General features: G+C 50.2%; 1 protein-coding gene across 25 annotated transcripts in view; it reads left to right on the top strand.

The window, feature by feature from the left end:
- The window catches only part of PTK2 (protein tyrosine kinase 2), a 246,281-nt gene that overhangs the window by 51,774 nt on the left and 170,364 nt on the right, over positions 1–24,143 (top strand). For 3 of the 25 annotated variants that reach the window (XM_045078182.1, XM_045078181.1, XM_045078170.1), the window contains exon 1: positions 2,434–2,739. The exons of 8 other annotated variants lie outside the window; for them this stretch is intronic. In XM_045078182.1, coding sequence (XP_044934117.1) covers positions 2,640–2,739 — 100 coding nt within the window. In that variant the 5' untranslated portion in view covers positions 2,434–2,639. Of the gene's footprint in view, positions 1–2,421; positions 2,740–19,813; positions 19,911–24,143 lie in introns of those variants that run through there. 14 more of the 25 variants (XM_045078169.1, XM_004743614.3, XM_045078180.1 and 11 more) reach the window with 9 other exon arrangements.

The raw sequence follows: 24,143 nt of genomic DNA, 5'->3' as shown, positions 1-24,143 counted from the left end.
GTGGGGGCGTCAGACAAGCTTCTTAAGGAACGACGGCCTTTCGTCCGCCTGTGGAGTGTCCTGCTGAGAGCGCGTCGCAGGACTGCCCCCCGGTCTCCCTCACGGCACGCTAGCCTTTCCTCCTCTCCCCGGGACGTCACTGGATCGGGGGTCTAAGAGCGTAATCGGGCTTTCCTGTTGAATGGGAAGAAAGCAGGAGTGATGTCGTCACTGAGGGACTCGTCCTTGTGTTGTGGCTCAGCCCTCTGGCCACAGGCCGGGCCCCACCGCCTGCGCGCGCTCTCCTCTTTGCTGCCTACGTGGTCGCGCTCCTGTCGCGCCGCTCTTCTCTGGGGGCGCCCGGCCGCGCAGCAGCTTCCCCTCCGGGCCGAGCCCCGTCCTCTTCTCCGCTCTTCAGGCCGCTGCTTCTGGCTGGGCTCTGCTAGGCAGCCTGGAGGGGTCTTTGCTCCTTGGATCCCGTCATCTTTTGTACCCTCAGGCCTTGGCACAGGAGGGGCTGCTGTTTGGACACGGACATGAATGTAGATCAGCTTGGCGGGCGGGCAGGTGGGTGAGGAAGCGGCCGTCGTGTTGAGGAAGCGCCCCCGTCACTCTGCAGCCAGAGACTTGGGGTCTCTCCCTCACCTGCAGCGCTCCCACATCTGTGCTCTTGTCCCCTCCTCTCCTGCTGTGGGGGCCCCCGCCTCCACCGCCACTTCCTGGCTCCGGCCCCTCTCCCTGCTGTGCAGGTGGCGCGGTGGCACTCCGTCGCTCTGGCTCAGAAGCCCGTTCCGGGTGTGCACACATGAAGACCTCTGGCTTCTGGGGCGACGCGTGGGCTCGGCGGAGCTGGGTCTCTTCCAAGCTGTTTGACTCCCTCTTTAACTCATCTTTCAAAGCTGTGACGGCACTGATTTTGCTTAGAAGATGTAAAAATTGGGTGAGTAAAATACTGTTGGCAACTAGTAAAGGTAGCTTCTATGTTGTAACTCGAGCCCTTAGTTCCAAGAGAGACTGGGGGTTCGCTTGTGCTGTTGCTGTGTCTGTGGCTTGGTGGTTCAGGTTAAACCCCAGGCCGTTCCCAGGGGCCTGGGCCGGATAGCAGACTTAATCATGGGGTGTGCTTGGCCTCCTCCTGTGAGGAGAGCAGGCCTTCGCGTCCCTAGTGTCCTCGGCAATGGTGATCTGTCTGCTTGTTTCTTCTGGTTCTTTCCTAGCTCACTCACTTGTGTTTTTTTGGGGCCCCTCTGCTTCCCAGTGTCGCCTGGGGTCAGAGTTCACGCTGGTGAATGGTATGTTTTCACTGGGGGCATCTCAGTTATTTGAGCTCCGACTGCTCTTAGGAGGCTGAATGTAAGGCCTGGAGACAAAGCCGTCATCGAGAGTAGTGTGTCAGAACTGAAACTAGCCGTCCTGGGCGTCACTGGACACAGATAGGCCTCTTGTTCCCCTAGCCTTTTTCAGCGCTTGTTTTCACAAGTTCGTGAATTCGTAAAGTCTTAGTCGTGTTTACAGTTAAGTAGAGGACTCGGTTTTTTCTTCGTTAACGGGATTTGCTACAAACAGAATTACCCACGTAATGGAAGAGCTGAACCGTGTGTCTTGCATGTGCATCGTGTGTGCTCTGACAACAGGCTGTCTTACTGCCAGAGTGTGTTGTGTTTAATGAACTACATTTCAGAGATGCCCGAGACTGCCTCTCAGTTTGAGTGGAAAAAGTGTGAGTATAAGTAGCTTTACATTTTTTGAACAAAGTTACTAGTACAGATTATTCGAGTTTTTTCTGCCCTCTTTTTTTAGGAGCATGAGTGTAGTACTCACTCATGTTCTGAAATGAAGGAATCAGGTATTTTGGATTCCTTGGTATTTTCTTAGCTAGTTTTAAAAGAATCTTGTAACTTCAAATTCTTGTTTTTACCTGTTTTCTTAAGAACCTTTATAAATTTGCAAACTTACTTTGAAACTATCAATCTGAAAATATCTTTACCTTGGAAATATCTGGGTTCCTATAGACATAGTTTTTACAGATTTGTTTTTAATGTTGATCAAGATTCCCCCCCCAGTATTACTCATTTTTCATCAGGGCAATTATCATAAGTCTTAAGGTCAGAATTAAGCTGGTGAAAGGCCAGAGGCATGACTGCAAAACAGGAATTGTTGGAGGAGCCGTCTACAGACGCGATCTGGGGCAGACCTGATTTGCAGCTTACTCAGTTTCAGAATGGCCTGTTGGGTTTGGGAGCAGAGGTCTGCCAGCCCAGTGGAGCGGCCTGGTGGATTAGCATATTAATCAGCTGCTGCCTATTGGCCTTCTTTTTCTCCTCCCTCCCTCCCTCTCCCCTTCCCTGAATGAATCTAGGAGCACAGGCCCTTGGGGTCACATTACTAGCTGGTTTCATTCTGCTCCGGAGCTCAATCTAGCCAGGATGGTCTGTGTTTCAGATTGCGGAAGCAGGAGAAGATTCTGTAACTGAGAGGCATTCTTCAAGCTGCTGGAAAATATTACAGAAGGAGCACCTCCCAAATTTTGCTTCAAGCTCTGAGAAAAGGAGCACACAGGGGAAACTTAGTGTGGCTGTGGATCGAAGCGAAGGCTGTGGGAGCGGTGAACGGGGACTTGGTGCGCGGACGCCTGGTCTGATCTTGAGAGGCCTGAGTTTATGTGGCTGGAACTGGCGGGCCGAGCGGCCCTGAGACCAGCAGGTGCCGTCTGTATGGAGAAGAGCGGCTGTAGTCCATTCCCAGTTTGTTGGGCTAAAGGTATACGTAACTTAAAAATCTCTTTGGTTTAAATTTTATTCAGATTCATGCTTTTGTACTAAAAAGGTGGATAAGAGTTTTTCAGACTTTATTTCAAATAGATTTATAATTAAATTTAAGGAAAAATGGAAATTGATGTGGTATAGGTTTACAGCTCTTGGCATAAAACCAACTAGGTAGCTTTTAGAAAAGTAAATAAGAGTACTTTCATGGAACCGCATTTTCAGTAAGTTATCTTTTCTGTGTCTCTGATAGTTTTATTTTGTGTGTTTTTAATTAAGGCACCCATATCCGTTCTGTGATGTGGAAGTTCTTAAAGACTAAAGAGACTGGTTTGAGCTTAAATAGGACTGGTGGGGAAAAGAGGGGTGCGATCTTCTTTCACTCAAAGATTGGTTTTCTGTACTCGCGGTAAAGATTGTGTATTTAATTTGAAACTCCATGTTATTTAAGGTGGGTTTATCACTAAGGGTCAGTAATACTGTGAATAAGTATTTTCCAATTTAATGCTGTTAGGGTTTTTATTTGTATAAAAATATAAATAATGAAATACAGTGTTTTCGTTGTAACATTCAAGACAGTATTTGGGAAGCATGTTTAGAAGTTAGAAATGCTGTGTAACCCGTGTATGAATAAGACCAGATATTTTATCTGCTTAAAATACTAGTGAATGTTACCCCTGGGGGATGAAGTCCATAATAAAGAATTAAATACAAAATTTTTTTTAAAAGATTTTTATTTATTTATTTGACAGACAGAGATCACAAGTAGGCAGAGAGGCAGGCAGAGAGAGGAAGGGAAGCAGACTCCCCGCTGAGCAAGGAGCCAGATGCGGGGCTGGATCCCGGGACCCTGGGATCATGACCTGAGCTGAAGGCAGAGGCTTAACCCACTGAGCCACCCAGGCGCCCCCAGCTTAAAACTCCAGGACGGGGAGGTGCTTGCACCCGACCGCAGTTTCACTGTTAGATTGCTTCTCGCTTCCCAGCCTGTCGGCATCATCTAGCCACTCTCATCTAGGCTTTTAAACATTTCTCTTTCCTTCCCTTCCTTCCTTTCTTTTTAGGTAATCTCTGCATCCAGCGTGGGGCCCAGACTCACAACTCTGAGATTAAGAAAGTCGCGGACCAAGCCAGTGCCCCTTTTAGACATTTCTAAAGCCTGAGGTGTTAGCACTCTTTCAGCAGAATGCTATCTGAACAAAGCACCTGTCTCTTTACCACCTAACTAGGCATAAATTAAAGATTTCGCTGAGTTAAGTTCACACCATTGAGTTTTAAAGGATGTTGGGTATGGGAACTGTAACAGAGCTGAGAGCATGCGGACCGCAGTGTCACTGAGCGTGACCAGTAACGAACGCCCCGGGGCAGAGCGTTCTCTGCTGTACTTGTGGAAGGTTTCGGTCTCTCCCGGACTTGTTGGGACCCATATGCACAGTGCCACCTCCGTGGTGTGACAGCCCTCTGTCAGCACTGATCCTTGCCAATAAGGCTCTGATTCCACTAAGTCTGGCCTAGACTCAATATATGAATCGAGTTGCAGAGGGGTATTAAAATAACCGACTGCTGGGTTTTTAAGAAATTCAGGGTGACTCTAGAAATATGGGCATCAGAGGACACGAGACTGAGGTGTTTGCTCGTCCCAAAGCAACTGATGGAGGCAGCTTGTTTTCCCATTACGTTTGCTGACTGGCAGAACGAGTGAGTAGAGACCTTTTAACTGGGATGCCATTTTGATAGCGGTCAGGGTTAGGAAGGAGAGCAGAACCGCACGCGCGGAAGAGGGGGGGCGGTAGGGACAGCATCAGGCTTAGAATCATTGCGTTCGTAGGGCTGGAGCAGGCCGTCCCCTCTGATAAGTGGTCTTGCTTCTGGATGTGCAAGAGGAGGTTTCTGATGACATAAGGAGCCTGTCACCCTGTCCCCCTCCCAGGGCTGAGTACACCGCCTCCCCCGGGGGCACCCAGTGTGCCAGCTTCTCAGCACACTTCTCTACCAGGCCAGGAAGGCAGGAAGCCCTAGGTTCTATTCTGGTCAGTTTTTGCTGTGTGATAAAGGCAAAGATGTTGGTGTGTAGAAATGGCTGAAATGGTTATTTTCAAGTTTAAAAGTTACCACTTTTAGATAAAGACAAAATAAAATGCTCAAGTGCAAAGACTGTAAATCTCTCTTTTCAGTTAGATATTCGAAACCTCACATTTGATTTTATCAGTCACATTAACCTCAAAAACTGCAGTGTCCCAATTTAAGAAGACACAAAATACTTAGTAGAACAGGCTAAAAATAATGGAACAGAGCTATATTTGTATACTTTGAACTGAAACCTTCACGGTATCCTAAGACAATCTGTGGCTGTCTCTGTGATACAGTTCAGTGGACCTCTATGATAAAGGAAACCGCGTTAGGTCACTTCACAGAATACAGTGTTTTCACATACTTAATCCGACTTTGTTGTAACATGTGTTCAACTATATCGTGACTTCCTAGGCTTAGCGGTGGCTATAATCCCGAGCATCGAGGTAAAGCTAGATGTTGCGGTGCAGTGTTTGGTCTCAAGGTCACCGAATGCAGAAAGCCCTGCTCGGAAGGTCCGTTGGTGACCTGAGCATGTGCCATGTCTGCTTCGCGCTCAGATGCTGGGAGGGACGCGCTCATTAGGGCTAAGTGTGCGGTCAGGGTTTTTTCTGGATCTTTCAGTAGCGGATAGAGATGGAGTATACCACTCACCGTTCACTTGTGTGCTGGGTCATGCTTTTTCTGCATCGGTATTTTTAACTCCCGCTCGCGCTGCCTGCGTCCGGGTGGTTCTGTGCGCGGCCCGTCTTCACCGCGGAGCTCAGCCGCCTCCTGGCCTCTACGTTTGTATGTTTCCGAAACGCCCCACGCTCATCGGCCAGCGAGCGGTCTCGTAACCGGTGCCCCTGAAATCTGTCCCTCCCCAGATCCTCCTTGTCTTAGTAAACATGCCGGGTCTCCGCCCCCTCACTCGCTCCGGCCACAGACCCGGGATGCCTCTCGGACACTTTCTGCCTCGTGGAATGGGCCCGTCTTCGTGCCCTTACAGTTGGGTCTTCAGAACAAGTCTGCAGCTCCTCGCCCTCCCGGCCACATCCACTCTGCACCGTGCGACCTTCGTCCCCCTCCGGGCTGTGGGAGTCGCTTCCTGTCGGAGCTCCCCGCTTCCACCTTTTCGTCCTTCGCGAAGCTGCCCGAGTGCGTTTACAAAAGCAAGAAGGCCGCGCTATCTCCTTTCCGCCCCGGTGGCTCTTACTGGATAAAACTGTAGACCTTTAGCGTGGCCTGCCAGGCCTCCCCCGACGTGACTGCTCCCAGCGTCTCGGGCTTCGGGCCGGTGGCCTCTGGCTCATCACTCGTGTGGCCGTTCTGACTTGGGAGCACCTCAGACAGCCACGCTCTTCTCGGTCAGGCCGTCTATACCTGAGCTTGCCCCTTCCTTGCCTGCGTGGCCTGCTCCTCCTGGCCTCTCCGGTCTGAGCCTGACTGACCTCTCAGCCGTGTCAGCGAGGACCGCGTGCGCCCTGGCGTCCGCCCTGATCTCCCCGAGCCTCGTCTCCTGGCCTTGCGCGGCACTTAGCTGGGAAGACTGTGCCCCGTCGTTCTTGCTCGCGTTCTGTCTTCTTGGCTAAGGAGTGAATCAGCGCGGTCAGGGGTGGGCAGGCGCTCTCCTCCTGGGCAGGGTGTCGGCACGAATGAATATTACCCTAACGAATGAATGCATTATGGCTTAGCTGATCCACATGCCTCAGGAACGGTGGGGTGAGAGCCGCAGCTCGGTGCCGAGTGTCTTCCTATAGCCACACACACGCCGCATCCCAGCTCTCTCAACAGATGGGCCTCGGTTGGGCTGCCAGAGCCTGTTCGCTTCCCTGGGGTGGTCTCCGTGGGCCTCTGCTGCTCCTCTGGGACTTGGCCATCCGGTCTGACAGCTTGAGGTGCTAATGGACTCGTGGGGAAGATGTTCAAAATACATCTCTATGTAAGTGTGTGCATTTATTTTATAGCTTATGTATGTAAATAATCCAGACATCTATACCTTTACGGTGAAAGGTGTCAAATGCTTTCCAGAAGAGTGACCGAGTTTTCTGAGTGCCCAGCACGAAGGAGCGACTCGTGGGCCCAGCACACAGTAGGCCCACAGTAAGAACGCGTGCTGCACTGAGGTCCGGCCTGTCCCCGGCTTGCCCCGGTGCCAGCTGTGTTAGAGAGAGACTGCGTCCTCTCCACTGGCCGCCCCTCGGCTCCACCTCCGTTACAGCCACAGCACTGCCCGGGGAGCCTCTCCAGGCGCCCTAACGCTTCTGCTGCTCCTTCTGCTTGCAACAGTCATTCTTTTTAAAGGCGGAACTTTCAGGATTCTGCCCTAGGGCATGGCCCTGTGTGGTGTGCGTGTGTGTGTCTGTGTGTCTGTCTCCCTGTCTCTCTCATCTGGACAGGGCTGGGCTGTGGCATCTTTGTGCGGCAGCTCTGCACACATGGGCGCAGCCAGTAACTTGCTCTTCTTTCTCCGCTTGTCTTACGCTCCTTGGTGTTCTCAGCTCCTTGTGGGCCCAGTTCAGATGTTACTGCTTTTCCAATCCATGTGGTCTGACGTGTTATCAGCACTCAGTGATTGTTGAAATCTGGGGCATTTTTCTAAAGGAGGTGCTGAGTCATGCCAGCGGAGACGGTGGGGAGGCCTTCCGTGCATCGGAGTTCTGGGGGCAAAGGCACTGAGCAATGAGCTTGTTTGTGGAGCGTCCAGGGAGACCTGGGCGTTCCTGCTGAGGACAGCTGCAGCCTGCGTTCAGGTCTGTGGAGAGCCGTCAGCAGGGAGTTGTCTCTGAGGGGTGAGGACGGGGCTCTTGTGAGCCTTTCCCTGCCCCTGAAGATCGTGCTCCCCAGGTGTGGTTCCAGCCTTTCTGTCTTATCCCGGCTCACTGACTTGGCAGTGTTCTCTGCTTCCCTGGGGGGACCCCCCCGCTCGGCTTTGTACACCTTGTCTGCCCGTGTCCCCACTTCTGGTCACCAGTGCCTCTGTCTGGGGGCGCCCTGGAAACCACCAAGCCACTGTAGCTTAGATTCCTCAGATGTGCTCCTTGGTTAAACCGGGTTGTTGGTAAGCCTCATGAAGTGTGTTTGGACCCCCAGTGCATCGTGGTCTACAGAATAGGTGAGTTCAGGACATATCAGCCTTTCTGGTGCTGCAGAGTTGGGGCGGGGGGAGCTGAGCACACGGTGAGGCGTGAGGAGCGGCGGTAGGCAGTGCTCCGGCAGACACCAGGAGCGGCCCGGCCAGCGCGTTCTCCGTGCAGCGCGCACCTGTACTTCTGCTGTCCGCACGAGAGCGCACGGCCGGCCCTTCTCGGCCCTTGCCATCGTCTCCCTCGAGCGGAAAACTCGTGTGGTGGGTATTCCAATGACCGGTCTCTCCTCTCGTCTCACTTTCCTCACTGTGTTTGGAGAAGAGGCCTCAAGGGTCCCGTGTTCTCCCCGGAGGGACCCTCACGGCGAGTGCCGGGGCGCCGGGGGACGCCAGCTGATGCTTTATCTCGTGCCCCGCCCCCAGGCTCCGCGTGGAGCGGTAATTACATGAACCCTGTAGTGTGTCCCCCGCCCCCACACCCTCCTGTCAGCACCACTGTCCCCATCTGTCCCCAGCACCCGCTCCTGTTCACGCTTCTCCCCAGCTGCCGCACGCTGGGGCCTGCTTGTTTGCCCTGTGCGCCGGGCCCTCCCAGGGCCAGCACCTGCTGGACTCCGGCCGGGAGCGCGGCGCACTGCTGCGCTCAGTCACCTCGTCTGCTTGGAGCGACGGAGGCTCAGACTGCTAGAGGCAGATGAGAGGGTCCTGGAGGCTTTTGTGGAAGTGAAAAAACTTCTTTCTAGTGCCCGAATGATTAGTGACAACTGAGTTTTTAAACTAGTGTTCACAAATCTTTCATTGCAGATTCGCTGGTAAGTGCTCATACTGTCAGGAATTCATTATAAATTTGAGTTTTCTGTATTTCCTAACTTACCAGTTTTCGGTAAAGAGAAGAGTCCGGTTTTGAAACAGTTATCGCTGTGGATGTTTGTTTTGCCTTTGAGTGTATTTGTATGAACGAAGCGGTGTTCCTGACTGTCGCTGCCAGCACTGAGGTCTGTGTGCCACATCTGCTGTCTTCTGTAACTTCTTCCGATAACGTTACTTCCCGAAAAGCTGTAGAAAATGTGTCCTGCTGTCAGTGGTTCAGAAGAGTCCGATGTGGGAAACCAGGCAGTGGTGAGGTTTCCCTGGGAGCAGGAGGACCGGCGCTCCGCTGGCCCCTTCCCTGCGCTCCGATGGGCGTGCCTCCGTGTTGCCTGGGGCGCTCAGTCCGCAGCAGGGTCCTGTGGTGGGGCGCTCAGTCCGCAGCAGGGTCCTGTGGTCGGGGTGGGTGTGCGAGGTGCTCTGCCAGTGACAGCAGCTTCTGGAGCTCACAGACTTCTGCTTCTTTTCCGTTTCCCCTGGGGCTGTGTCGAATCTGGGCATCAACTTGGGAGAAGTGACCTGGGGACAGTATTGTGACTTCTGGGTGTTCACGCTTTCCTGATGCTACTGGAAAGGACGGGTTTTTGACTTGTAGGTTTAACTGTGCAGTTCTTGGCTTAGTATTAGAAGTAGATAATCTTGTTCGTCTATCTTGCAGCCTTACTGTGAGTCACTCTGTAGTTCTGGTGGTTTACTTGAGCAAGGAGGAAATTCAAAGAAATCTATAATCACGTAATCCGAAAATAACTCCTTTTCTCTCTGGTCTTTGTGTCTTTTATTTCCCTGTCTTGTGGCCCGTGACTGGCACCTTCCTTACAGCGTCCTTGTCACGTGCTGGCCTCAGGGAGCTGGTTTCCAGTGTGAAGCAGGGTTTAGTTCTAGTTTTATCTTCATAGATGTCCTCTGTCGAATGTAAAAGTTCTTCTTCTAGCTCCTGGTTTTCTAAGAGGGTTTGTTTTTTGGTTTTTGTTTTTTTTTTTTTTTTTTAAAATCATGAGAGGGTGTTCAATTTTGTCAGGTACTTTTTCTGTCTCTTGAATTGATTGTAGAAATTTTCTGTGTTTTTTTTTAAGTACCAGGTAAGTTACATTTTGATTGTTGACGCAACCTTGCATTTCTGAGGTAAATCCCACTTGATCGTGATTGTCTTATCCAGTTTATATATTGTTAGAGCAATATGCAGTGTTTTGTTCAGGAAATCTGTGTCTGTTTGCTTGAGGGGTATCATTCCGTAGTTTTTTTCTTGTGACCTTTGTGACCTTTTTGTGGCGCTTTCATTTCAGGCACTGCCATTCTCAGAAAACAGGCGGGGCGGTGTCCCCTTGTTTCCATTTGCATGACCGGTGTCCATAAAGTTAGGAGACCCTGACCTCTAGTCGCAGTACTGGGACTCCTGGTCCCATTTGGTGGCCAGGCACTGGTCACAGAGGGCCAGGCACTGGTCAGGGCACAGCGGGAGCGTGTTCTGTCTCGTGTAGCCGTGTTCCAGGGATGGGGTGGGGGTGTACACGCACGCGTGTGGTGCTCGTGTAAAGAACCGTGGAGCTCTGCACTCAGGATCTGTGCATCTCACATGCTAGGTGAGCCCAGAGCCGGCAGGACTGGACTGTGTGTGCGGCCCCCACAGGCGCTGTAGCCCTGGAGGCCTGGCAGCGCACTCTGCCCGGAAAGGGAGCATCAGACACATTGACACCGTCCCTAAGCCGGGTCCGAAAACCCTAAAGCGCAGGGAAGAGACTCTCCCTATAAAATCTGAAATACGAGATTTCAAGTGCTTAATGTATTGTTTTTTGAAAACCATACAGGATGGTTAAGAGTTGTTTGTACATGGAAAGTGTGCTGCTGCTCCCTGATACTGCATGTACAAGGTGGTGTGGCGTTCAAGGGATTTGTTAGAAAAAATGCAGACAAAAATGTGTAACAAGCAAGAAGACCGTTTGCCAGAACCAGGAAGCAAGGAGGGAAAGGAACTGAGCCTTGATGGTTGAAGAAAAGGGCCGAGAGTTGCTGGGGTGAGGATTTTATGGACGAAGGGCAGCTCCTTGCAGAGTGGAACCAGAACAAGTTCCAGAGAGTTCCAGGCTTTTCTTGTGGCTCAGCCGCCCAGAGGGTCTGATGCGGTTCTGTCGGTGGCTGATGCTCCTGGTGGAAACATTTCAGACCGGAGCTGTGTCTAGACCGCCCTTGCCTGTGCTCTGGCGTCTCTGTGTGGGGTTGTGAGAGCAGTCAGGGCGCTGGCGGGAGAGAGCGCTGTCGCGGTCACTTCCGCAGAGAGCGTGCCCCTCGTTGCAGACACTGTGCTTTCCAGACTCTGGAGGTGGTTTCAGTGACCTACAGATTTTATTCGGATGACAGCTTGAGACCTCTTCACATACAGTTTTGTTTAAAGTTATGTATTGAGTTTAGGGGGCGTGAGTATAAAGTTTCCTTGTACTCACGTGGGCCAGAGAAATGTTGTATTGTGTATAGCCTGTCTGACATTACAAACAAACGAAGAGAACAAACCTAGGACCTTGTTAACTAGGGTGAGGCCAGTATGTCGTATTTCCGCCAAGGTCTGTTTTTTAACCTTTTTAAATTTTTCTAACAGAAACGAAATACTGCTAGAGTATCACATACTAACGCTACTTTTTTCCTGGGAAGATCTCACTCTGTTGTAAAGTTGACAGTATTGTTTGTAAAGAAGACAGGTATTGTCGTCATTAAGAAGACAATGCCAGCCTGATGGGTATTCTGTTTTCTTAACTTTTGTGTAAGATCGCAATGGAATGGTGTACTGCTGGTGTATTTTCAGTTGAGAAAAATGCGTCCTGTCTTTTTATAGGACAAGGTTTGGGGACAATCCTGTGGAACACTGTGCTTCCCTTGGTCATTGGCTTTAATTACCCATTGCAGACTTCCCAGATGTTGCCAAAGTAGGAAGCTTAGTCTGTTGTTTCCTTTTTTGACATAGATTCATAAAGCTTTGAAGTGTAACAGGGAAGTTGCTTTTTTAGGGCTATGGTGGGACTTTTGAAGTATTAGTTAAATGGGGGGGTTCTTACAGGATTTCAGTTTGGAGAACAACGTTAGCATCTCCCTTTCAGCAGCCTAGAGAATTCAGGGTATCCCTCCTAACTGCTGCTGCCACGGACCAGACGCTGACTTTGTCTCTAACACACCTTGCTAATAAGCCCTCTCCCCTTACTACGGCAGTTAGTGGGGGCTGTTACTGCTTGCACTCTGCAGACAAGGAGCCTCTAATAATTTAAGAGTCACGTTGCTGGGATGGGGGGAGCCAGGCACAGTTGTGAACATTAGTGAGCGACATGCTCTGCTTCTCAGTCAGGATCTTGCTCGGAAGCCACTGTCCGTGGAGCTTTTGCTGACACTTGCCTCCATGGAGAATTTCCAGCCTTCTTCACTTACAGGCTCAGGGATCAGGCTGGGCTCACTCTTTTATTTTATTATTTTTTAAAATATTTTATTTATTTATTTGACACAGAGAGAGAGAGAGAGAGATCACAAGTAGGCAGAGAGGCAGGCAGAAAGGGAGGGGGAAGCAGGCTCCCCACTGAGCAGAGAGCCGGATGCGGGACTCGATCCCAGGACCTTGAGACCATGACCTGAGCCGAAGGTAGAGGTTTGATCCATTGAGTCACCCAAGTGCCCTGGGCTCATTCTTTTAAAGGTTTACTTGTGTGATTTAGATGAAGTTTTAGCTGTGCTGTAGTCTCTAGGGTATCTTGTCCATAGGAAGTAACTGAATGGCTCAAGTCTTGATGGCTTTAGTTTTGATGATCTAAGGGATTTGCCTAACCAGTGAGTCTTCAAAGCCGCAACAGTTGAAATGCTATTGTGATAACTTATTTCCCCATTGTGGGTTGTTAACAGTTCTACTCTGGAAATGGTGCTCTTGCACTCAAAATTGGGTATTAGATGAAGTTAGCCATGCTTTCTCTCTATTTGGCTCCCAGAATCCTGTCAGGAGGCTTTCACCCGATCCTGGCAGGAGGTGGAAGAATTCTTCTCTAAGGAGACTGGTCCAAGCGAACAGGCAGACTGGAACGTTCTGGGATCTCTAGCCAAGCAGCTGATTCTCTGCTCAGGGCATAGATCGCCGGGTCATCCGCGTGTACAGGGTTCCTCGACAGCCTCTGCCGCACAGCAAAGACAAAAATAAACCAGTGGGACAGCATCAGACTGAAGTTTCCACATAACAAGGGAAACCTATCAAAAAGAGGGCGAAAAAGGGCCACCTGCAGAATGGGAGGAAATACCTGTAGCTCATCTATCTGGTAAAGGACTAATGAATCCCCTTCCCAGAGGTAGCTTCCAGATGTCCAGCTCCCCGCTCCCCACCCCCGACAGCAGGCGGGAAGCACCTCCCGCCTGTGTCCCCAATAACGAACAGCAAACTGAAGTGACTTCTACTTTGAGCTCATGCCGTCCCTCGGACAGACAGCCTCCGCCTCTCTGGTGTTCTGCGTCTCCGTGAAGTGGTGTCACTTTCCCACTCAGTCACCTGAGCAAGAGAAGTGGCCACTGACTTCCTCTAACCTTACGTGTGCGATTTAGTCAGCCTCTGTCCTCTTGACCTTTTTATGGCTCTCAAGTCTTTCCACCTCCTGGACTGTAGTTAGCACCGTTGGGATTGCAACAGAAGCTTCCAGATTGGTCTCCTGGGGCTCAGGTGCTGCCCAGGTGCATACCCTTGCAGCAGTTGGGCTCCCCACCTGCTCTGGAGCGAGGCTGTGTCCGGCTTCTCTGCTGTTTGAGTTAAAGCCGCTCCCGGATCCCTAACCTACAGCTGCAGCCATGGCTTTTGTTGGGTGTGACTTTGGACATGGCTTTTTCCAAGATCTTGGCTTGGAACTCAGATTCTGGAGGCACTTGGCCATGCCCCAAGTTTGGGCGATGACCTGTTCTCCCAACATCACCCCCAACACCATGTTCTTCATGTACTGGTCTGTGCTGGTCTTTCTCATGAGGGCCACAGGGGCAGGGACCATTGTCCTGCTCTGTCCAGACCACCAGTCTGTGTCTTTCCTAGTATCTGTCTGTTCCGATATGAGCACCCCATGCATAGTCTACTGTAAGATGTTTTGGTTGGGGTAGGGGATGAAGTAGCAGCTGGACAGTAAATAAATACACTGAAGAAAATGAGTGTAACCTGGTAGATTGAGCAGGTATCGTGATGCTGTGGTACCCATACAAAACTTGCGAGCGATCATGTGCTGACTTTGTTAAAGATTTTTTTTTTCTAAGATTTTATTTATTTATTACAGCAAGCGTGTAAGCGAGAACATGAGCAGAAGGAGAGGCAGAAGCAGACCCCCCCGCCGAGCCAGGAGCCGGACGCCGGGCTCCACCCCGGGACCCATTCCAGGACCCTGGGACCATGACCTAAGCCAAAAGCAGACACTTAACTGGCTGAGCCCCCCAGGTGCCCCTAAGGCACAGATTGTTGGCAAGTAGGTTTGTGGTGGGGCTCTTACAAACTCTCAAGGGTCAGACTGACCCGATGAGCTCCTTGGGTGACCTGCCGCCTGCTGACGAGGGGACAAATGTTCGCTGCCCAGTCGCCAGCATCTGCTTCCTCATGGTGTACACAGCACATTCCAGATCGCGTGGTTTTCGTAAACGTCTTTATATTCAATCCATTGTTGGTCCTGTGAAGCCCCTGCTGTCCCACACTGCGGTTCCGAACTGGGTCCTGCTGGCCTGTTACCCGCGTGTTTGTGGGGCTGGATTTTAAGCCCGCCCAGACCCTGTATCAGCATCGTGACACTGTAGCCCTTCCTAACTTAATTCTTTGTGCTAAGTTCTGGAGTTAGTTTTTAGAGACTAAAGTGTTAAGATGATGATCTAGGCCCATTAAAAATAGTAATTTTTCTTGACATTTGCAACGACGTGGATGGAACTAGAGGGTATTATGCTTAGCGAAATAAGTCAACCAGAGAAAGACAATTATCACATGATCTCCCTGATATGAGGAAGTTGAGAGGCAGGGCAGGGGGTCGTGGGGGGAGGGGAGGGAAAAAAAAAGAAACAAGATGGGACCCAGGAGGGAGACAAACCATAAGAGACTCTTAATCTCAGGAAACAAACTGAGGGTTGCTGGGGGTTGGGGTCGGGGTAGGCAGAGGGTGGCTGGGTGACGGACGCTGCTATGTGCTGTGGTGAGTGCTGTGAAGTGTGTAAGCCTGATGATTCACGGACCTGTACCCCTGGGGCAAATAACACATTATATGTTAATAAAAAATAAAATAAAAAATAATTTTTTCTTTGTGAGCCACCAGGCAGGACTGTTTTAATGAACTAATGAATACAAATGCCCAAATGTTCAAGGGGAGCTCCATGGGGGGATTGGAACTTTGTCTCTGCACGACTCCTGACAAGTTCTAGCTGTCCCGCCTCTCTGTTCTTCTTGAGCCCACCAGGCTCTCGGTTACCCTCCCTGTGCTGCGGTGCAGAAATGGCCCCTGGCAGAGCACTGGGCTCACTTCATCTGTCCCCCGCTCAGAGGTCGTGGCTAGGTGCTGCCTGTGTCAGGATGAAAGCAGTTGCTTCCTGTGTCCCGCACAGTTTTCTAGTAGTTTATTGTGGTGGTAGTGGGCAGGGAGGGACGTCCAGACCCCGCTTCTCCCTCAGTTTTATGTCTCAGTTTGTCTGTCCTTCATGGGAGGGGTAGCGTGTGCTTGTTTGGGTTTGTGTCTGGATTGCATGGAGATCGTGTATGTACAGAACTGCGTAGGTAGTTGCAACATGGGCAGTGTTCAGTAAAAGCTTTTTTTTTTTATCTTGTAATACTAGACCTAATTTTGCTTTTTTTTTTTTTTTTTTTTTAAAGTAAACCCTACCCCCAATGTGGGCCTTGAACTCACAACCCTGAGACCAAGTCCTGCTCTATAGTTGGAGCCAGCCAGGAGCCCCAGGTTTTTTCTTACTCAGTAGAAGCTAAGTATATACCATTTGAGCACAGGGAGATTTTAGTCCCGTATTTAGTGAATACAGGCAGACTCGCTGGACCTGGTCTCCAGTCCGTGTGTCTGTGTGTGGCTTTCATGTGCCACGTGCAGGGCCAGCAGGACCACCGCCTTCTCTGCAGTGGGTCCCCCGTCTTTGTTCCCCTTGGCCACAATGCTGTGAGTTCCTTGCACTTCCTGTCTGCACCTCTTCTTTGGAAGCTCTGTGGTACCCCCTCCAGCAGGCTATGCCCCCCATCACCACAGCGGGGCGGAGGGCTGGGGGCGGAGTTCCTTCCTTTGACCAGGTCCTGCGCTGGGCGGCTCCTTCCGTGACTGTTCTCTCGGCCTCGCCCTCCGGCGGCTTCTCCATTTCCTCCAGCAACGAGGCTCTTCCTCTCTCCTGTCTCTAAACATCACAAGGGCCGGGCTCTGTTCTCACACCTTGTTCGAGTTGGCAGAGTGATTTCAGGGGAACAGCCATGAACCTTTAGCATCTGTAGCCCTCCCAGGACTCAGGGACCCAGTACAGGGCGCAGGGCCTAGTGGGGCCCCTCATAGGGGATCCAGGAGCCACGCTTACGGCTTACTAAGGACCAGAGGCACCAGGGAAGGGGAGCGTGGAGCTGTGTTGGGCGAGGCCGCTCTGCACCGCGGCGGTGGGGCATGGCAAGGAGCCGACGGCCGCTGCCAGCCCATGAAGGCCAAGTGCTCACAAGTGTAGAGAAGGGGTCCGGACGAGTGCCCTGCCCCCTGGATGCAGGCGTGACTTTTCTGCTCTTGGAAGGCATCCTATTGAAGTAGTTTCTTTGTAAAGAAAGTGTTTGATGCCACATGCGAAATGGCAGGTGCGAACTCAGAGCTGTCGAAGCGCCAGAGGAGTTAGTTCACGGAGGTCTTCTGCGTGGATTTTGAACATCCCATTCACTCTGTTTGACTTTACATGTTTACACGTATTATTCCGTTACCCGTACTACTGTAGAAAAGTACTTTAACCGTGTTTCAGCTGGGAGATTTGCAGTGAGCAACAAAGATGTGTTCGGGAACATGTATCATGACCGACGTGCTCAGCAGACGCGGCTAGGAGCCAGGCATGACCTCCTCAGCCTGGTTTCAAGGGAACAGTCCTACTACTGCGACTTCCAGGAGGCCCGAGGCCTGTCGTGTGCCACAGACACACCCGTCCAGCCTCCCGCCGGCTGCCCGCCCGCTCCCTCCGGCCACGCGCCCCCCAGTTCTTTCCCTCCCCTTCGCTGCCGCTCACCAAACGAGAAGGAAAAGGATCCCTTCCTGCGTTCGCCTTCCCGTTGCACGGCGTCCCGGGAAGCCGAGTGCAAGACCGGTTACGGGCCGCGTGGGGCGCACCAGGTTTCTCTGGCCTTTCCGACAACGCGTGCGACAGGATGTGCCACACCCGTCAGCACACACGCTGCTGCTCCCGGCGGGGGGCTGCAGTGCTAGCGTGCGTGTGCGCGTGTGCACGCTGGCAAGTGGACGGCTCCCCTTGGCCTGAGGGTTTCAGGGGCAGAGGACATGGTTAGGTGGGGCTGAAGGGGCTCCCTGCTGTTCAGATGTACAGTGTATCCTAGCTGAAGGGCCTCAGACCCCCGGTGTCACACTGTCACCTCCTGGCCGCAGAGGAGACTTCCGTCCTCGGACCACACAGTCTCTTTCATCATAGACTTCGATGTCGCTGTGGCCCGGCGGGCACGCCCACCTCTAACAGTTGTGCTGGAGATGAAGTTAACGGGCTGACCTTTCTCCTTCCTTGCGTGTGCAGTCACCCCGGAAGTGGTCATTTTAATTACTTGTAATGGGTGCTGGTACAGGCGGACATTTGCCTCCCGTGGCTGGGCCGTTGGTCTTAGAGCGGGGTCCAGGTAGGAGTTTTAGAGGATCCATGAACTTTGCGATCATGTACAGAATTGTTTGTGTTTTAGTGTGTATACATTTTCTCTTAGAAATGTTCATGTTTTTCAACAGATTCTCAAAGATCTCTGTCATCACTGTATACATAGGCACATATGCATGTCTGTGTGTGCTTAAAGAAGTCCTCTCATAGAAGATGGTAAATGAACAGTAATTTTGTATTTGCAAGCGTCACTCATTTTCCGTGTTTTGCAGAACAGCGTGTTCACGTATGGTTAGAAGAGAGACCTAGGCAGAAACATAAAAATCAAGAATGGTTGTCGTTGTAAAATGTGCACCTGTGACTTGCTGCTTTGCTGGGTTGGTAACTGTTTCTCAGGCAAGTAATTTCATCCAGGGCGTTTGGCTTGGCCTGTTGCTTTTGGTTAATTGTTGTGTAGAGTCTTCTGGCAAAAAATTTTGTTCTCATTTTGTAAATAAATATATATATATGAAATATGTCTCCTGTAAGTTGCATACATCCTATGTATCCTGGTGTAGGATTAACTACTACCTTCCGTATCAGTGTTTGCGGTGGCAGCAGCCCCAGCAGCCTCCCCGATGGCTCCCTTCAGTCAGCGTCTCCGGGAAGGTGGCCAACATTTTGATTTCTGTTGCCATGACTCACTTTGTCTGTTTATCCTAATGTCTGTGAGAGTCATCCACGTTGGTGCATGGAGCCCCGATTTTTCATTGCTGTATAGTATTCCATTTCAGTATCCACCACAGTTTGTATTTTATTGTTGATGGACGGTTGGGTTGTTTCCAGTTTTGAACGATATGAGTGGTGCCACTATGAATACTCCATGTGTCTTTTGGTGACCCCGCGACTGTGTCTTTCTTGGGCGTGTACTTCAGAGTGAAATGGCTGCTCATGGTGTGTGTCACGGTGTTCTTCCGCAGAGATCGCTTCCAAAGGCTTGTATCAAATCACAGCCCAGCCGGCAGTGTATAAAAGCTCTAGCTGCTCCACGTCTTTGCCATAGTAAGCACCGTTGGTGTTTAAAATTTTGGAGCCATAGAAAAGCTATACTTAAAAAATACAAATTTAAAAAATGGAGATAAAATTCATGTTCACATAACATGAAATTCTCCATGTGGTTTGAAGTGTACACACAGGGCTGTGCGACCCTCAACACTGTCACGCTCTGTGGCCCCACAGAGAGACCCAGTACCCGTAGCCAGTCCCTCCACGACTCCGACCCCCTTGCCTCTGGCAGACTCATGCCTGCTTTCTGTCCCCTTGGAGTTGCCTGTCTTGGAATTGTCGTATAGATGGATCCTACAACATACAGCCTTTGGTCTGACTGCTTTTACTTACCGTAATGTTGTCAAGGCTTCTGCCTGTTGTGGTACTAGGACCTGTTCCTTGTTATGGCCGAGCGCTCTTCTGCTCTGTTGTAGGGATGGCCGGTTAGTTGATCCAGTCGTGTTACCAGATGTTATGGTCCCGTACAATAGAGAAGATGGAAGTTACTAAGCAGTGTCTTTACATTGGGTCTTGAGAGGACGTCTGGTTGATTGGCTGCACCTGACAAAGTGGGCTTTGAGCTCGTGGATGGCTGCCTGGGGAGGCAGCTTCAGTTATCTGCCGGCGCTCCTGGAAACAGTGGAGCGTGCGTGTCGTGCTCGTCTGTTGTGGGGCTTCGGCTCTCGGCCTCTTGGAGCCCTTTAGTTAGGCCACTTCTGGCCTCTTTTCCTCATCATGGTTTCTCTAAACCTCCTTTTTATCCATCTCATTTCCTTTTGTTACTCTAGCCTTAATTGGATCTTAGCTCAGTGCAGTGGCTATGTTACAATATTTAAATATCAAGCTACTGGGGCACCTGGGTGGCTCAGTGGGTTAAAGCCTCTGCTTTCGGATCCGGTCATGATCTCAGGGTCCTGGGATCAAGCCCTGCATCGGGCTCTCTGCTCAGTAGGGAGCCTGCTTCCTCCTCCTCTCTCTGTCTGCCTACTTGTGATCTCTGTCAAATAAATAAATAAAATCTTAAAAATAAATAAATAAATAAATAAATATCTAGAGGAAGATGCCAGCAGAACAGTCACAAGAAACCAGGGAGCCTTCACTATGGCTGGTTTTCTAGTTGGCTTAAGGCCCAAGAGGGAAAGTCCCTTGGATCAGGTTGGCCTGTCTTGGGTAACAAAGGGGACTTTTTTCCTTTGGGTGATCCATCAGACATTTCCCGTTTCCTAAATTATTTACCCAGGATACCTGTTGTACAGTTTCCACCTTGGCTGTCCCGTGAAGAGTCGAGAAGAACCATAGTATCTAGGACTGGGAGCCGATGAGTTTTTGCTGGAGAGGTGAGCCGCTATGTTCCATGTGCCATAGCTCCCTGTAATGTATGATTGTATGACCCTGTGCTCCCAACTAGGAGCTCCTAGCTGGCATAGAGATCCTCCTACAAACTGGTGAACTGCCGGTTTTCAGACCCTTCCCAGCAACGTGTCACGTGGAACTATTAATAAATACAAGTTACTGGAGAGTTCATCTGACTTGGTGTGCAGGGGACGATTATCCGATGTCACAGAGAATGATTGGGTGGTTATGTTGGGAGAGGATATACATACGCTGCATGGGATACTGGACTTTTAACAATTAGTCTGTACTTGAATTGGTCTGGGTGGGGGATACAGGTACCCTGAGAGGATTGAAGTAGATCCATACCAGTGTCTGTGGAGTTCTCTGAGGAAGGCCGTTGACCCTGACTGTGGATCCTCACGCTCATGTGTTCTCCTGTTCTCAGAGTCCCTGAGCTCTTTTGGGGCTCAAGGATATACCAGTGTCATTGGTTAGTAACTGGGGCCTGGAGCCTAGTTTAGGTGTCTTGGGATTAATAATATTCTGGTATTAAAGATAAAGGGAGGGGCGCCTGGGTGGCTCAGTGGGTTAAGCCTCTGCCTTCAGTTCGGGTCGGGTCATGATCTCAGAGTCCTGGGATCGAGCCCCGCATTGGGCTCTCTGCTCAGCAGGGAGCCTGCTACCCTGCTACCCCCCCCCCAACTGCCTGCCTGTTTGTGATCTCTCTCTCTGTCAAATAAAATCTTTAAAAAAAAAAAAAAAGATAAAGGGAAATGTGATTCTTAGTTTTAGGGTGAAATATAGCACCATTTGGGTTCATAGCTTTAGTTCTAGGGTCCTTGCTAGAAGTTTGAGGGATGGAGACCCAAATAGGCAGTTGGACAGACTGTTGGCTCACGTGCTTGTTTTGGAAAGACAGGGGAAGGAAACAGTAGTCAGAGGGCAGAGAGTACTGCGACGGTCGCTGAGCCGGCCGGTCGACTGAACCAACGTAGGTTAAGGGTGTCTACTGTCTATTGCTTGTGTAGAGTCAGTTGGGTTATCTGGTTGGAGTCTTATAGATTTGTCAAATCCAGCTGGACTACTGTTTTCATGGTACCGGAAATAGTAGAAACACCAGACCCGCCTGCTGTGTCTGGAGCCTCCAGGAGTCTCCTTTCACCTCCACAGGTGTTCATACAGGCTTCGGGCCTGATCAGTGTGATTTGATTAGAGGTGTCTACAGAGAAAACCCCCTTTGTTTCCATAGCGTGCTGAAATCATGAACAGCCTTGAAGGCCTATCTCCTGGAGATAAAGATTTTTAACTTTTAAGCTTTAAATGGGAGGACGTATGCCTGTTAGAGCCGTCAGTGCTGCCACTGAGCACCGAGGTGACTCCCATAACACAGTGACCAGAAGTTTAGAAATCCAGGGGCGCCTGGGTGGCTCAGATGGCTGAGTGTCCAACTCTTGCTTTCTGCTCAGGTCGTGGTCTCGTGGGTCGTGGGATCAGCCCTGCTGTCAGCCCTGCATCCTGCCCCAGGTTGGGCTCCCCACAGAGCAGGGAGTCTGCATGAGATTCTCTCTCTCTCTCTCTTTCTGCCACCTCCCTCCCCTTCTCTATCTTTTTCAAATAAATAAATACATCTTTAAAAAGTTTTAGGAAGTCCAGGACAGGATATACCTAAATTATTTTTAATATTCTAACTTGACAAAGCACTTGTATACTTTTGTTATTTTTTTACAGTGCAAAAAATGAGAAGGATTAAAAAAAGTGACAAGGGTTTATCAGTGTAGGAAGTTCCTATAATATTAAGAAGGGAAAAGATAGTTTTCCTTCTGGATCCCAAGACGGAATCTGTTTAACATATGTTTTAGGAGTTTAGCTAATTGGATATATGGAAAAGATTATTTCTGATTGTTTCTAGGTTTTACTCCTTTTATCAGGTAAGGGAACAGATCACAATGTTGGCCAGTAGTCACCCCTATGTTTCTGAGTTTAAATATGCAGAAGGAGGGGCGCCTGGGTGGCTCTGTTGGTTGAGCATCTGCCTTCAGTTCAGGTCGTGATCTCTGGATCTTGGGATCGAGCCCCGCATCAGGCTCGGTGGTGGTGGTGGAGGGATGGTGTCTGCTTCAGCCTCTCCCCCCTGCCCTTCCCCACACTGTGCTCTCATGTTCTGTCAAATAACTAAACAAAATCTTTAAAACATAAACAAAAACACACAAGTTAACCTGGCAATTCACAGACCTGTACCCCTGAGCATAAAAATATATGTTTATAAAAAATAAAAAATTAAAAAAAAATACGCACACACACAAGTTACACACTTAACACATGTAACTTTAGATTTAAAACCTGCTTATCTCAACAGCATTTTGTCAGTATGGGTTTTATAAATATCAGATATGTTTAAATAGGCTGAACGTAAGTAGGACTGCTCATAACTCAGCACAGTCGCACTCTTTCTATTTTGCCATTCCCCATTTCCTTAGGATTTTTTTTACATCTCCAAAAATTACTCATAGTTACCTTCAAGGTCTCAATATTACCAATCTTAGAAATCAATTTAAAGTTGATATTAAAGGCTAATGTTGAATATTTTCATCAGAAATACAGCATGAGGGGCGCCTGGGTGGCTCAGTGGGTTAAGCCGCTGCCTTCAGCTCAGGTTGTGATCTCAGGGTCCTGGGATCGAGTCCCACATCGGGCTCTCTGCTCAGCAGGGGGCCTGCTTCCCTTCCTCTCTCTGTGATCTCTTCCCTTCCTCTCTCCTACTGTGATCTCTCTCTGTCAAATAAATAAATAAAATCTTAAAAAAAAAAAAAAGAAAAGAAATACAGCATGAAAATTTTTATAGTGATATCTCAGATAAAGTAAATGATTTACATAATTGGCCATATTTTCTGAAGTCAAAAAACAATCTGTTTAATAAAAATATTAGTTGAATTGTTATACAGACAGTCCGTGCTGTGCGTGGCTCCAGTATGCACAAATACCAGTTTCTGTGGCTTCAGTGACACCAGTCCTCAATGGCATGGTTCAGTTGTAGTTCACACATAAGTCAGCTGGGAGCCGCTGTGTACGGTGCGAACTCAGTCTGCAGAGCACTACAGAAATGACAGATGTGACGTGTGACCGGTAGCCAGTCGCAGTACCTCTGTCCCGGTCTGTTGCTGACGGGCCGCCCTGCGTCTGTGACTCAGTTTATACACAGACAGCAGATATGCAGTCGTGGTGCCTTCTTGTTTGCCAGTGATCAACCCCTGTGACATCTTACAAAAATGGACTGTCATAGGAGGGAATTGGGCAACAAAGATGAAATGCAGAGTTGAAGCAGCAAAGGGTCGCCCAGGAAGTGGAATGGAACGTGCTGAGCACCTGTGAAGCCGGCGACTCCCGTGGAGCTGGGGCAGCGGAGCCCTCGGCTTGCCTACAGCGGCCCTAGGAACCTGGGGATGCGTTGCATTAATCTGGCCCGTGGACCCAGGAGTTATTTCAGGTTTTAAGGCCTGTGCTGGAGTTTGGGCAGGCTCAAAATGCTGCAGCTGGAGATGATGCAGACGCAGAAATGCCAGCAGCACGGCAGGAAGTAACTAAGAGTGCGCACACACGCGTGGGTGTGCGTGCGGTGTGACAGACACTTCCTGCACCGTGCAGATCGCCATGCGGGTTCTGACTGCGAGTCACAGAAACAGGTAGTTGACTGTAGGAAGGTCGCCTTTGCTGTGGAGCCGGATTTGCTAATTGCGTAGTCAGAGGAGCTTCGTAAATAAAGGCGAACTTACTGACGAAGAGAGTTGTGGCAAAACAGAGGATGTTCCGGTGGACGTGAACCTGGCAAGAAAGTTCGTTATCAGACGTGCTTTCGCAGATGGCTTACGACACTGAACGTACAAGGGATAAAGTGCTGGATGCTGACTCGAAACTTAGAAGGGAGTAGGACAGTTTGGCCAGGCATTGGAAAGATGCTCGCTCCGTATCCTTAGTCATGGAGTGGGGGGAGGACAGAGGCAAGTGCTGTTCAGGCCACGTGGGCAAGTCATCGTAGGGCCCCACACTCCTGTGTGAGGCGAGAGCCACTCGTGCTTGCGTCCGTTGGAATGCATGCCATACCGGTTATCTGTTGCTGACGGCAAGTCATCCCAACACTGAGTGGCTAAAGTAACAAGAATTATTTTGTTCAGATCTGCAGTCTGGACAGGGCTCGACAGGGACAGCTGTTTCCGTGTGGTGGGAGCTCGGGTGTCACA

Source organism: Mustela putorius, unplaced genomic scaffold (genome assembly GCF_011764305.1).
Source record: "Mustela putorius furo isolate JIRA1106 unplaced genomic scaffold, ASM1176430v1.1 tig00000228_pilon_pilon_pilon, whole genome shotgun sequence".
Taxonomy (NCBI): Eukaryota; Metazoa; Chordata; class Mammalia; order Carnivora; family Mustelidae; genus Mustela; species Mustela putorius.
The sequence above is the reverse complement of the archived record's forward strand: the minus strand, read 5'-3'. Positions and strand labels throughout refer to the sequence as shown.